The sequence below is a fragment of the Hippopotamus amphibius genome, chromosome 10, assembly GCF_030028045.1.
Source record: "Hippopotamus amphibius kiboko isolate mHipAmp2 chromosome 10, mHipAmp2.hap2, whole genome shotgun sequence".
In the NCBI taxonomy this organism is placed as follows: Eukaryota; Metazoa; Chordata; class Mammalia; order Artiodactyla; family Hippopotamidae; genus Hippopotamus; species Hippopotamus amphibius.
Window position 1 is genome coordinate 31,101,793 of NC_080195.1, and position 13,878 is coordinate 31,115,670.

Sequence of the window (13,878 nt, forward strand, 5' to 3'; positions counted from 1 at the left end):
ATTTTTCCCCTCCTCTAGGAAGACACAGGGAAGGAAAGGTGGGGAGGGAACTCTACACAGGTGTGTTCTTGGATCTTCTGTGCTCCCTGTAGGATAACGTCACGGGCTTTCAGGAACTGCCCTTCTTAGTCCAAGTATACACACGCCAGATCCAGAGCAGGAGTGTTTATGTGGCTCTCATCACTCAGCTTCCTCATGTTAATAGATGCTCTCTACCTGCTTTAGGGAGAGAAATACCTTCCATCAGCCCTATAGGGGTTCTGAAGCTTTTTCACACCTTCTATGGATATACCTTTTCCAGGGTTCTTTCTCCCTCTTGTGGCAGAATTCCTAATCCCAATGTCATGCCTGCCTTCTTTTGATCCTGCAAAGCCAGGCCAGGAGCTGACATGCTTCCTTTGCTTCCCCTCAGGTGGTACTAAGTGCTCAAGTGTGTTTGCTGATTCCCAGACCCACAGAGTCCCGCGGCACCTGCTCCCCACCTGTCTGCAAAGGCTCACTCTTGCCACCCTTGGGAGTGTGCCGAGAAGGTCTCTCTTGGCACTGCGCTGTGCTGCCCTGGGGAAGAGGAGATGTGCATTAAGTGAAATCTTCTTCTTATCTTCTTCAGGGCATCCAATCTTAGATTTTTTTTTTTTCCTCCAGTGGTGTTCTGGAACTGCTCCACTGGACTCCTGGACTTCCAGAAAGGCTGTCTTACCCACGGGTGACTGTCAATCAATGCTCTTTGGGGGGAAGACAGTAGAAAACTCTAATCCTGCCGTGAGGATGGGGTCACTCTCTCATTTGCCTGATTTCTAATGAGTTAACTCTGTGTGTTGGTGGGGTGGGGTCCATGCTCCTGAGTACTCATCACGCATATCCCTCTTTTGTGAAATGCGTGGCTTTCCTTATTTTTGGAAATGTCATTTATCTTTTAGTCAATGCCTTTAACAAGGTCCTGGGACACTCTGGTGGGTGATTTTTTTAAAAAATATTTATTTATTTATTTACTTAGGCTGCACCGGGTCTTAGTTGCGGCATGCGGACTTCTTAGTGGTAGCATGCATGAGGGATCTAGTTCTCTGACCAGGGATGGAACCCAGGCCCCCTGCATTGGGAACACAGCGTTTTAGCCACTGAACCACCAGGGAAGTCCTGGAGGGTGATTTTTGTTAGTTATGGGTTGCAAATGTGGTTTGTCTTCTTCTGTTTTTTGAAAGTGAAAGTTCTGCATTTAAATATAGGCAGAATACTTAGCATTTCTTTTGTACCAGTCTATTTTTAGGAAGTCTTGCATAAGATCTAATTTCATAATCAGAGGTCATAGATATATTTTTCTACACTTTCTTCTGAAATTGCTGTTGTTTGTCTTTCACCCCTTAATATACATATAATTATTATCTCTATACAGTGTGATGTAGGCAATCAATTCAGTTTCCTTTCTGCGAATAATCACTAATCTACAATATTACCACTGTCTTACATTAGATTTTCTTAAAACGATTGGATCTCTTTCCAGTCTCCCTATTACATTTCATTGTCTGTTTGTCTCTCCCCACGCCAAAACCATCTATCTTAAATGAACTATAGCTTCATAGCGTTTCTCATTTTCAGGTAGGGAAACACACACCTTGTTCTTCTCCAGGGACGCTTGTCCTGTCTTTGACCCTTTGCCTTTCATATAAACTTAGAATCAGCTTGTCAAATCCCAATAAAAAAATCTGTTAAGAATTCTGCTCAAATTGCATTAAATCTGTATATTAATTTGGAGAAAAAAATGACATGATTTTGATATTCTATCTGGTCCTTCTGTCCTCTGACCACGGCAGGTGCAGAGATGGAGACTCATGTAAGCACGTTAACATGCTCCCTGAATCATGTTCCTCTATTGCTGGGTATTCTTTTGTCACATGACCTGAAATTTATCCAGCTAGAAAACTCTTCTTTAAAGAAATAATAAGACCTGTCAAAAGAAAAAAAGAAACCAAAGAAAATGAATGATACCATTAAAGTGCAGAGAGAGAATAACTTCCAATTTGGCTTTACACACCTAGCCAAAATATGTTTCAAATCTGAAATTAAAACGAAGATATTTTCAGGCAAATAAAAACTCTGAAAACTTCTGCCAAGAGACCCAAACTAAAATAAATATTTAAGTGAGTTCTTCAGGCAAAAGTACGAAGATTCCAGAAGCAAGCACACAAATACAGGACAGGATGAAGAGCGAGAGAAGGTAAATATATGGTTAAACTCAAAAGGTTATTGACATTATGGGCTTCCTAGGTGGCACAGTGGTTAAGAATCTGCCTGCCAATGCAGGGAACATGGGTTCGATCCCTGCTCCAGGAAGATGCCACATGCCTCGGAGCAACTAAGCCCATGTGCCACAACTATTGAGCCCATGTGCCACAACTACTGAAGCCCATGCATCTAGAGCCTGTGCTCTGCAACAAGAGAAGCCACAGCAATGGGGAGCCCGTGCACCACAACAAAGAGGCGCCCCTGCTCGCCACAACTAAAGAGAACCTGTGTGCAGCAACGAAGACCCAGCACAGCCAATAAATAAATAAATAAATAAATTTATTTAAAAAAAGGTTTATGACATTATAAAACAATAATAATGTAGGTTTACAATGGATGTAGAAATAAAATAAATTATAACAATAGCACAAAAGACAAAAGAGTTGAATAAAGTATTCACAGACCTTGTATTGATTGGGAAGTGGTAAAAGTACTCATTTTTAGTAGGTCTTTTTAGTCAAGGACTCTGTTGTCATCTCAAGAATAACCACTAAAAGAATAGCATTAAGAGGGGGAAACCAAATAAGGGGGGAGATAAAATAATTTAAAACATTTTATTCATGAAAATCAAAAAAGAAGAAAAAAGGGAATAGAGGACATAAGATGAATACAAAATAAATAAAAGTGTATATATAACCCAAATATATCAGTAATTACATTAAATACATATACAATAAAAAAAAAAAAAAGAAAGAAAACTCTTCTTTAGATATATTTCTTCTCCTAGATACTGATACTGAATTTTCTTGTCCATGAACAAAGACATATTTTCTTAAATTACTTTGCTTTATTTCAAGATAAGAGGTTTAGATATCTTCTACTTTATTCACAGTTCCTCTATATTTTTGTTTCTAGCCAATATGGTATCTTTCGATTGAACTAATTCCTGTTTGTTCCTTGTTTATAGGATGAAATTGATATTTAATATGAACCTTGGATCTAGCACTTTGCTAAACACATTAATTCTAACAACGATCTGTTGATTATCTGGGTTTTCTTTGTAGAAATCATATTATTTGAGAATAACAATGCTTTGTTTTTTCATTTACAATACTTATAACTTTTCTTTCTTTTAATTTTTGTTCTTATTCTTCTGTTGAATGGTTTTGTCCCACATTTCAAAAGACATTTTTAATATTTCAACATTAAGTATAATATGTACTGTAGGCTTTCTGTGTATTCCTTTTATCAGCTTAAGGATGTTCCCTCCCTTTTCTAATTAGCCCAAATTTTTTGTTTGTTTGTTTTAATCATGAATGGATTTTTTACATCTATTGAAAATTTTTACATCAAAATTATCTCACATTTGGGAATTCCCTGGCTGTCCAGTGGTTAGGACTCTGTGCTTTCACTGCTGAGGGCCTAGGTTCAATCCCTGGTCAGGGAACTAAGATTCTGCAAGCCACACAGTGTGGCCAAAACAAAAAACAATTATCTCACATTTATTGAAATACTCATTTGACTTTTCCTCCTTAAATATAAGTTGGGTAAAACATTAAATTATCACCAGTCATTACTGCTTCAGCAAAAATGGGTACATAGGATTTTGCATTTTTGTGGGAACAGAGCACCAAATGGAAAAGACCCAGAAATATGGCCCAGAGAAAAGTCCAGCACGTGGGGCGATGTCGCAGGTGAGCAGGAAGGATGTGGTGGCACTCGGGGCCCTGGGGAGCCCTGAGTTACCTGAACCCAGGGGGCTTCAGAGAAAACAGTGATGGAGGACCAGAGACTAGGTATGACGGTGGGTAAAGGTAAATTGGTGGTATAGAGTTGCCATTATTTAGGTCTAATCAAAAAGATGTTTCTTTTTTTCTCCTAAACAAAGAGATACAGACAGGAAATCTGGATGAGAAACATGCCGGGTCCCAGAGAGGCCCCATTGAGTGAAGAAGGGAGAATAATGCCCAAAAGTGGATGAAAAGAAATTCAGTACAAATGTGAGGACATGCTTCCTTACATACATGTTATAAACTAGTGGCATCTGTTATCCCTGCTCATTGGCTTAGATTCAAAACAAACTACATAGGCACTTCCCTGGTGGTCCAGTGGTTAAGACTCTGTGCTTCTGGTGCAGGGACTGTGGGTTGGAGCTCTGGTTGAGGAACTAAGATCCCACATGTGGCATGGTCAAAAAAACCAAAAAACCAGAAACCACACACACACACACCACACACAATGAGTTGCACAGACCAATGAATGCAGGTCAGTGAGCCTGTGTCTGACCAGATGTGACAGAGCCTGGGCGGAGGACCCCCCAGTCTCCGACTATACAGAACTGTACCCAGGGGTTCAGATTCTCTCTCTCTGCCTTTCTCCTTTCTGCTTCCCACATTCTCTCAAATATCACGTCTGTTTAAAATATTATTTTTTTAAAGATGGCCTTGACCTTTCTTTTCGGTTGTTGTTGTTAAGTACAGAAGAGGGAAGTGACCACAAATAGAAAAAGGCAGCATTTGGAACCCTTTAGCACTGCTGTGAGCGCCAGGGAGGGGGGCGGCCGAAGGGAACATTCCTCCCCCTCCCTCTGCCGTGTTCCTTCCAGGCTTCTGTACAGATGAGATGGAAGAGGTGCCCTGGGAGGGCAGCAGAGCCCCTGCATGTGGAACCAATTGCTTTTTCTGCTGGTAGTAAAGTTCACGTTTCAATTGCTCCTCCAGATTACGTAGATCCAGACATATTTTATGCAGTCATCCGGATCTTCCTCTCTGGGTGAGTATAGTTCAGCTCTTTTCCTGCGTGAGGCATCTGTAGCCTTTGCCAGATTTATGAGGAGAGAAACAGACAGAAGCTTCCCAGAGGAAGAAACACACTAAGGAACCCTTGCTAACAAAGGAGTCACCTGAATCCACTCTTGGATGAAAGAAGTGGGGGGCTTCATCTGCATGACAAATGACACTGAAAAATGAATATGTAAGTTTCGAGTAATTGTCCTGAGGCCATCACTTTAGTTTCACGTGTATTCACCTTTCTCAGAAAACCATCTGGATGACAGAGGGGAAAAAAAGCCCATTGTGCTACCCACAAAGCTCCATCATTTATAGCCCTTCTCCTCACCTTCCACCCCCAGCCCTGCATTGTTATCCCAGCAGCTGGAGGAACAGGCAGGAGTTTAAAAGTTTCCTTCTAACATTCCTTCCTGGAATAGCTACCGCAAGACATTTTTCCTATTCCTGGTATTCTTCTTTGGTCACCTGGCCTGCAGTCTCTCCAGATAGAGAACTCTACTCTCAGATACATTTCTTATGTTAAATACATTAGTCATAATGTGACATGTTTTAATGAGATGGCTTTCCTATTCACATTAACGGAGAGAAATTAAGTTTTTGTTTTTGTTTTAATGGTGAAGAGTGAAAGGTGGAGGCAATGGATGGAAGAGGTGAAAATATGGAGTAGGCATCATCTAGAAAGCATTCAGATACCATCCAGAGATCATATCTAGATAGCATTTAAAGATCGTCTAGATGTCATCTAGAGCACTATCTTGATAACTAGAAAGTACCTGAAGTGCTGTTGGTAGAAAGAACATGAAGCCGTGTCTGGATGTAGCAAGAGTCGTGTGATACCAACATCAATAGATGTATCAATTCATCAATAGATTTAGTGGTATATTCCATGGGTGCGCGAAGGGAGGGACCATGTGTATTAAGTATTTTCTCTAGATTGGGTAGGTCTATAGTGTGAGACACTCTTAGGGAAGTCTACTCACTGTAGGGATAGTGAGTAGAAACAAGGTTTCTAGAGAATAACTTGGGAGTAACAGGTCCCTGGTTTATGGGGAAAAGAGAAAGAAAAGGGAAGACCAAAGGAATGGAATTGAGAGTGTATCTCAGAATTTAGATACATTTTCCCTGCATACCCTTCACTCCTGAAACCTCCACAAAGGGATTATTCATCCTGTAGAACTCTTCTTGCTCTTCATATGTTTTGCATGTAGTCAGGGTCAATACAAAGATCTGATTGTAAAACAGAGATTCTAGCATCAAAGATTAAGCAAAACATGTGGACAGGCTTTGGTAGGATTAGAGGGGAGAACAGAAGGGCCATTTTCCCAAAACATTTTAAATAAACTGGGTTTTAGGAACACCTCGTTCTGGAAAAGCTCTTTGTGCTTCACTTTGTTCTCTGAGTTTGTGTGTTTCCACTGTTTCATAACAAATTACCACGGTTTAGCAAGGCTCGTTCATTATCTCACAGTCCTGTAGGTCACGGGGCCGGGTGAGCCCGGCTTGGTTCTCTGTTTCGGGTCTCAGAAAGCTGAAGTCAGGGGATGTTCTGGGCTTGAGCTCTGACCTGGGGAATCTAGGGAAGAATTCGCTTCCAAACTCATTCAGGTTTTTGGTAGAATCAGCTGTTTGTGGGTTGGGAACTGAGGTCTCTCTTTCTTTCCCAGCATAATCTGCTCTCAGCTCCTGGAAGCCTCCCCTGTCCCCTCTAATTCAGCAATGACACTTCCAACCCTTCTGGTAATTCAGATCTCTCAGAGTTCTCCTTCTGTCACCAGCCAGAGAAAACTCCCTGCTTTTAAGGTCTTGTGTGATAAGATAAGCTCCCCTAGATAATCCAGAATAACTGCCTATATTAAGGCCTCTCGTTAGTGACCTTAATTACATCTACAAGGTCCCTCTTGCCTTGCCTTATAATATATCATATTGACAGGCATGCTATCTTACTATATTAATAGTTCTAGGCTTTAGAATGGGAATCTTGGGGCACCTTTCATAAGTACGTGGACATTAGAGTGTGACTTCATTTTTATTAAAGTAAGTTCGGGGTCAGTGATGCATTTTATCTGTGATCTACATAAATGCCTCCTTTCTGTTTCTGATCCTCAAAATTATTTCCCACATAGCTAAACTAAGTGGCCGGTAGCCAATCTTAAATGTGTTGGTGGCCAAACACATCTGGATTCTTGAGAGTTCCCAGTAGGACTGTCTTGAAAAATCTAAATGTGCTCCTGTGTTCTTGATTTGTCCTAGGCTGGACTTAGGATTTTCGTTCACTTTTTAAAAAACATTTTTATTTAGGAGCTTTGAGAAATTCCATTTGTAAACAAAACATTAAATTTCTCAAGGAAGTTAACCCCTGTGAAAAAAAGACATCTCCTTTCTTTCTTTTTTTTTTTTCCTGTTTAAACGCCCCCTTTTCTGGGGTTTGCTAGAAATATACTCCAAGAAAGGTTAAAAATAAACTTGCCTACAGAGATTTGGAAGGAAAATGATTCATTTTCTTCACAAACAGCAGTTTGGGCCTGAGAACGCATGGAGCACTCCTCGGGCTCTTCAGAGAAACCCCATTTTCCTTCCTCAGATTAATCTCATCATGGGTGGAGAATATGGGCTTTGAAAGTAGATGCCTTCCTTTTATTTATTTTTTAACTTTCATGCTCTTTTTTTCTCTGTCATCTTCTTTGAAGCTTGCCAGTTCCTTTAACACATACGCTTGGATATACAGATTCTATGAGTAGATATATAATACCTAATTATGAAATGCTCTTTTTTCATTCATTCATTGATCAAATGTTTAGCAAGGGCTGACCAAATGCCAGGCACAGTTCTAGGTGCTGGGAATGGAGCAACTTCATTTCTGTGGAGCTTACGTTTTAATCATGGGAGACAGACAATGAACCAATAAATATAAGGACGGCAAGTATCTTGCTCTATGTGTTACAGCAATAAGAGATACGGGAAATGTTAAAGTAGGATAATAGAGCATTATGGAGTGTCAGGGGTGGTGGCCGAAGTTCTTATCTATTGTGATCTGCAAATGCCACATTTCTAAAGGATGTTTAAGCAGACACGTGAAGGAGGTGAAGAGTACGAGGAGTAAGCCACCCAGGTACCTGCTCCACCCAAAAGGAACAAACATCATAACGACCTGCGGGTGGGAGCGCTTCTGGAGGAAGAACTGCACCGAGCCCAGCAGTGCTTGCTTGGAGTAAACATCGCGAGAATGAGAAATACAAGTGATGGGGGTACCAGATCACGTAGAGGCTCGCTGGCTTCTTGTCAGAGTGTGATGAGCAGCAGGTGTAAGTTTTGAGAAGAATGACACGGCCTGTCTTAAGTTTCAAATCATCACTCTGTCTTCCGTGTGGGAAATAGAATGGACCGGGGAAAGCACGTAAGAAGCGCTGACTACCCTCCAGGATGGTGGCCGGGACTAGGACGGGAGCAGTACAGGCGTTGAGAAACGGTCAGTTCTGGATGTGGTTTGAAGGAAAGGTTGATAGGATCTGCTCTTGGGTGGCACGTAGAGTGGAAGAGAAAGAGGTCCGTCAAAGAGGGCTCTAGGTGTGTGGCCGGATCCATGCAAAGGGTGGAGGCGCCATGTTCCTTTCTGCGATGGCGGAGACGTGGGAGGAGCAAGTCTGGCAGAAGGAAGGGGGAATCCGGAGGTCAGTTTGGGATGTGTCCACTCCTCTGGAGATGTCTAGTAGGCAGCTGAATATACGTGTCTGGAATATAGGGGAGAGGTCCAGGTCCAGGTGCACATTTGTCAATAGTCCTAATATTGAAATCCATGAGGCTAGATGAGATCGCTTGGGAAGTGAGAGCAGTGAGAAGCCCAGGGACTGAGTCTTGAGAGTGTCCAGCACTTAGAAGTGGTCATGATGGGAGGGATGGGATGGGATGGGATGTAATCAACAGAATCACAGAGAAAAATCTGAACCAGTACAGCCATTGTGTTTGGTCCACATACCACACAATAGCAGTATGGTCTTCAAGATGTCTGCCCCATGAAATGTTTTTTAGAAATCTTATTGGACCAGTGTCCTGAACTCTGACGACTCACCAGACCTTTCTGGAATCCACCTGATTCTTCCAGCAGCTTTAGGAAGTAGGTACAAGTGAGGAGAACTGAGACTCAGAAGGGTTTGTGCAAAGTTACAAGATAATGAAAGGAGGCAGCAGAGGTTAAAACTCACTGTGAATAATATGATAAAGTGGCTAATATTTATTGAATGCTTAATATCTTTCAAGCCCTGAGCACGATTATTTTAGTTCGTTTTCAAAACAACCCAATAAGGCCGATACTCAGATGAGGAAACTGAGGCTCTAGGAAGTTAAATAACTCAGCCAAGGCTCAGAGTTACTAAGTATTAAAGCTGAAATTCAGGGACTTTCTTGGTGGTGCAGTGGTTTAGAATCCACCTGCCAATAGCATCTCCTATCTCAGGGAAATATTTGAAAAAGGTCATGGACACAAGCTGAGCAGTCTGTCTGCAGCTGTTGTGTGTTTGTGATGCGTGTGTTTCCCTTCTCTCCAGTAAAATGACTTTTAGAATTATAGGAAGAAGGGGTGACATCAATGTGAGCCTGTAATTTAAAACCTTTAAGGACAGGGTTCCCAGCAACAAGAGAGAAAGTAAAAGTGAAAATTTACACGTGGGGAGTCTTAGTAAGTGAAACCAGAAAATTACAAGTTTAGGGGTCAAGTTCCAGTTCCCCCACTCTCTAACAATGTGGTCCTAGAGACTTAATGCCTTGAGTCTATGCTTCTTTATCTGTAAAATGGGTTTCAAAATGCCTGCCTTGATGTACTCCAAAGAAGGCAAATGAGAAAATGGATGCGAATGTGATGTGTAAACTGTAAAGCACTGTAAGGGCAGATGTGGTGTGCTCTGGATGCTGCCGGCTCAGTGTGGAGTCACCCCCACACACTCCATGACTGTTCAAGACCCTATAAAAAAAACAGACAGCGAAATAAGTAACGTGGGTGGGGGACTCAGAGACAAAAAGATGAAGACATGGGATCAGGGTGGCAGAAGAGGACAGGAAAGAAGAGAAGAGGGGAGAGAGGAAGGAAGGAAAAACCATTGAATCTCAGCCTCAATTCTGGTCCTTCCTCCCGTCCTTGACTGTAGGTCCTGGTGACCTGCACGGCTGTATTGCCTTCTCTTTGTGCTACCCTTATCATTAACACCTGCTGTCAACAAAGTATTTGATAAAGGCATTCCCGTGAAGTCAGGTAGTCTTTAGAACTGACGTTTAATGTGAAAGCTGTTATAGCCGAAACTGTTTCAGGGAAGCGCAAAGATGTGTCTGTATATTTGTATGTATATCTGTGTGCTTGTGTTGGGGGGGGTGTGTGTGTGTGTTTGTACTTTCAAAATTCTACTTGGGAGTTACGGGCATCAAGGTCATCAAGGTTGAGATTAGCAGACGGAGTGAAGATTGTTCCAGAGCCCCTACGTTACCAGTGCCCGTTGATCAGCACTGACGTCATCTTTATAATTGAATTTTTCCAGTAAATATGTCATAGGACCAATGCCAACAATTTCTCTCTAAATATCTTTTAACTTCTCTGGAGCTGTCCTTTATTTGAGGAAAGAGAAGGGCTGGCCTGTTATGAAGTTGGGTCAAGATAATGCTTAAGCACGTATCCTACAAAGATCTCCAGTCTCTTGCCTGAAAATTGTCATTGAAATTGTGTTTGCTTTCCTGCTCAGTCTTTGTTTCCATGTCAGAAAATACGCTCTTAGCTCCAAGTGCCCACTTCTTCTCTCTGACTTTTATTCTTGCCCAGCTGGAAGGATAACCCAGCAATGCCTGCAGGGCTGGTCTATGAAGGTGTCTCCAAAGAGCCCCTGAGTTACTCGGGCGGGAGTGCTGCCCAGAGCACAGTGCTGCATGCCTTTGACGAGTTCTTGGGCATTCGTCACAGCAAGGAGAATGGTAAGTCAGACGTTTTTCTTTTTCTTGTTTTTTCCTTGACAGGGAGGAAGAACGGCGGTGTTTTTATCAATTGATAAGTCCAGGTGTCAATGAAAATATAAGGAAGTCTGTGTTTCTCCGGAGCAACCAGACTGTGTGCCTGCCTCCTGTGACTGTGTCAAGCCAATTAGCATTAGAGCTCAGCTGAATATGGGTTTTTTTTTTTCCAAATCTTAAAACATTGCTATATTTCCAGCTGTTCCCTGAAACTTGATTTGGATCCTTAGGCAGAGGCATGCTTTCTGTAAAGTGGAGGAGAGATTTGGAGGTCCAGGGCTGTGACACCACGTAGCTGGTGATGGGTGTGGGCTCCTCCACTGAAGCCTGTCCCCATAAAAATGATGTGGCCTCAAGCCAAGTCTGTTTAGATCAGAAGAGGGTCCTGCCATTTTACAGGGTTGAAATGACTCCTTTCTTACCTGCTGGCATCAAGCCAAATGTTCAACAGCTGCAAAAAGGCACTTCCTGGTACAGAACTTTCAAGTTGGATTAAGAAAAAAATAAATAACTAAATTTGGTGTCATAGGGCCCAGTCTCATCTACAAGAGTCAATTCTCTGGAACAATGATCACTTTTCATGGACTTTTGATGATGTTAGTAGTTGAAGTACCAGGCTGAATATTAATCCCATAATGAATTTCCTATAAATGATCTGTCTTCTATCTATATTTCCCATAAATATCTATTGATTTGATTTTTAAACCATTTGACTTCAAGAGGCTGTTACTGAAATGGTTGTTCATTCCTTATCTTCTTGCCCTTAGAAATTCTATGACTTTCCTCTTCCTTATCACTCCCTCCAAAATGAAGCACTCAGGAAACAAAATTCAGCAGTGTTTAGCTGATCAGCTTAAGGGTCCTTGCCTTACATTTGTAGCTATACCTCATGTGACTAGCAAGATAGGTTGCCCACATTTAGTAGATGATAAATATTTCTACATTGCCTGGTAGTACTGGTTCCATCCTAGTGATTTGAGATGGGCTTTCTTCTTTTCCCGGCCTCACCTCCAGTCACCATTCGGAGGATTGGATGTCTGTAAGCAAAAGAGCCAGAGCCAAGTTGATTGGATACTATGAGGATGAGTAGTTAGGATAATAGCAACAGCTTTTGCTCTTGATGTCTGGAAAGGCAGACAGGCTCTTTTCTCTTTCTGTGTGGAGCTGTGGCATTGTTCTGCCTTGTTTTACAGCATTGTTCTGCTTGTTTCTTTCAGCTGACTTTCTGTACAGCATGAGGAATTACATGCCTCCTTCTCATAAGGCCTTCATAGAAGAAATTCACTCTGCTCCTTCCTTGAGGGACCATGTCCTGTCCTCTGGAAATGGCCAGCTTCTGACAGCCTATAACCAGTGTGTGGAGGCCCTGGCAGCCCTACGCAGCCATCACCTTGTCATGGTGACCAAGTACCTCATCACGGCTGCATCCAAAGCAAAGGGCAGGAGAACGAGCCATCTCCCAGAGCCACCTCAGGCCTTGGAAGAGAGGGGAACTGGTGGCACGGCAGTTGTGAGATTCCTAAAAAGTGTCAGGGATAAGACCTTAGAGGCAATCCTCCACCAAAGTGGCTAAGAGATGCCCTTCTCCCCAGCAACGCAAATCCAGCAAACACAGGTCTCTCCTTATCCTCTTCTCATTGGACAGCAGGTGGGCCTGGAGAATGGGGACCAGGTTCTATCTGGAATAATCGGAAAGGGACCTTAGCCTTATTCATGTTCTCACTCCACAGAACACCATCTCCTCTTTTGTTGAGAGCTGTTCACAGAAGAGAATTTTCATGGCCAGAAACTTGTCTTGCCCTCCCCGATCACTGGTTAATAGCAAACGGTGCTGGATACCCCCTCATTCAGAACCCCACGGAGGAGCGAATGTACCCCTATTCTGTTTGTCAAGTGATAGAAAACCAATCTACATTTCACAAGTCAAATCAAATAATTTGTGGACAGAACACCTTGTTGATTTATTGAAAAATAAAAAAGAAATTAAAAATTCCTGCATTTGTTCATTGACTTACCAACTTCTTAATTCCCTACTGAGTCCTGGCTTAGGGGTTACAGCAGGGATTTTCATGGCCCCAGGCCAGCTCTCTCTCCCCGCGTGTGCAGAATCTGGGGGGAGCAGTTTGGAAATGCTCCGGTGGAGATGTGAAGGGAAGAGGATGCTGACGATAAGACTCTGAAATTATCAAGTGGAACCGAGTGTTAATGGTATGAGAAGAGATGAGGCTTGGCCACAAGGTTCAGAAATGTGTAACTTCTATTTTGGTTTCCTTACTTATTTTTAGAAGAACGATTATTTCTCCTTACGCTGAAAGTTTATATTTGTAAAATGAATGAATTGACCCTTGGGAAGTAAATGAGTGAAATGGGAATAAATGGGAAATCCACGTATTACATGCAGATAAATTTAACTTTTTCTTGACTTAGTTTCTATGTCAAGATCTCATTCCACCTGGCAGTAGAAAACTAGAAAACGTTAATCTTGGGATGAATTCCATTAATTTAGGGTTGCCCTCGCTGTGCACACACACATCCCTGGGCTAGTTCTAAATTCCGGAGAGTTAATCTATCTCACAGCATCAGGAAGAGGCACCTGATCATCGGGCAGGTGGGAAATTAGCATCTGCTAAGCAGTCCCCTCTGCGCACGTGGGTACTGGTCTAATGGAGTCTGCAGCGTGCCTCATCCAAAGAGCCAGGAAAGATGCTCAGACCTCAAGGTCCTATCGCCACCTGGAGCAGCACTGACTTCTTCCCACAGCCCCCAGGAATGTTGGGCGATTACCAGACCGGCTCCGAGCGTCTGCCCAGTGCTGTAGCCACCATCTCCACTCTCCAGTGCCATGGGGAGTGGGGTGGGGGTTTCTGGGCTCTCCTCAGTG

General features: G+C 42.5%; 1 protein-coding gene across 1 annotated transcript in view; it reads left to right on the plus strand.

Moving 5' to 3' along the window:
* The window catches only part of IDO2 (indoleamine 2,3-dioxygenase 2), a 53,021-nt gene extending 40,077 nt beyond the window's left edge, over positions 1-12,944 (plus strand). Inside the window, exons 8-10 of the mRNA XM_057697968.1 lie at positions 4,944-4,995; positions 10,813-10,961; positions 12,215-12,944. Of these exons, the coding sequence (XP_057553951.1) occupies positions 4,944-4,995; positions 10,813-10,961; positions 12,215-12,570 (557 nt within the window). The 3' untranslated portion in view covers positions 12,571-12,944. The remainder of the gene's footprint in view (positions 1-4,943; positions 4,996-10,812; positions 10,962-12,214) is intronic.
* The last annotated feature ends 934 nt before the right edge of the window (positions 12,945-13,878 follow it).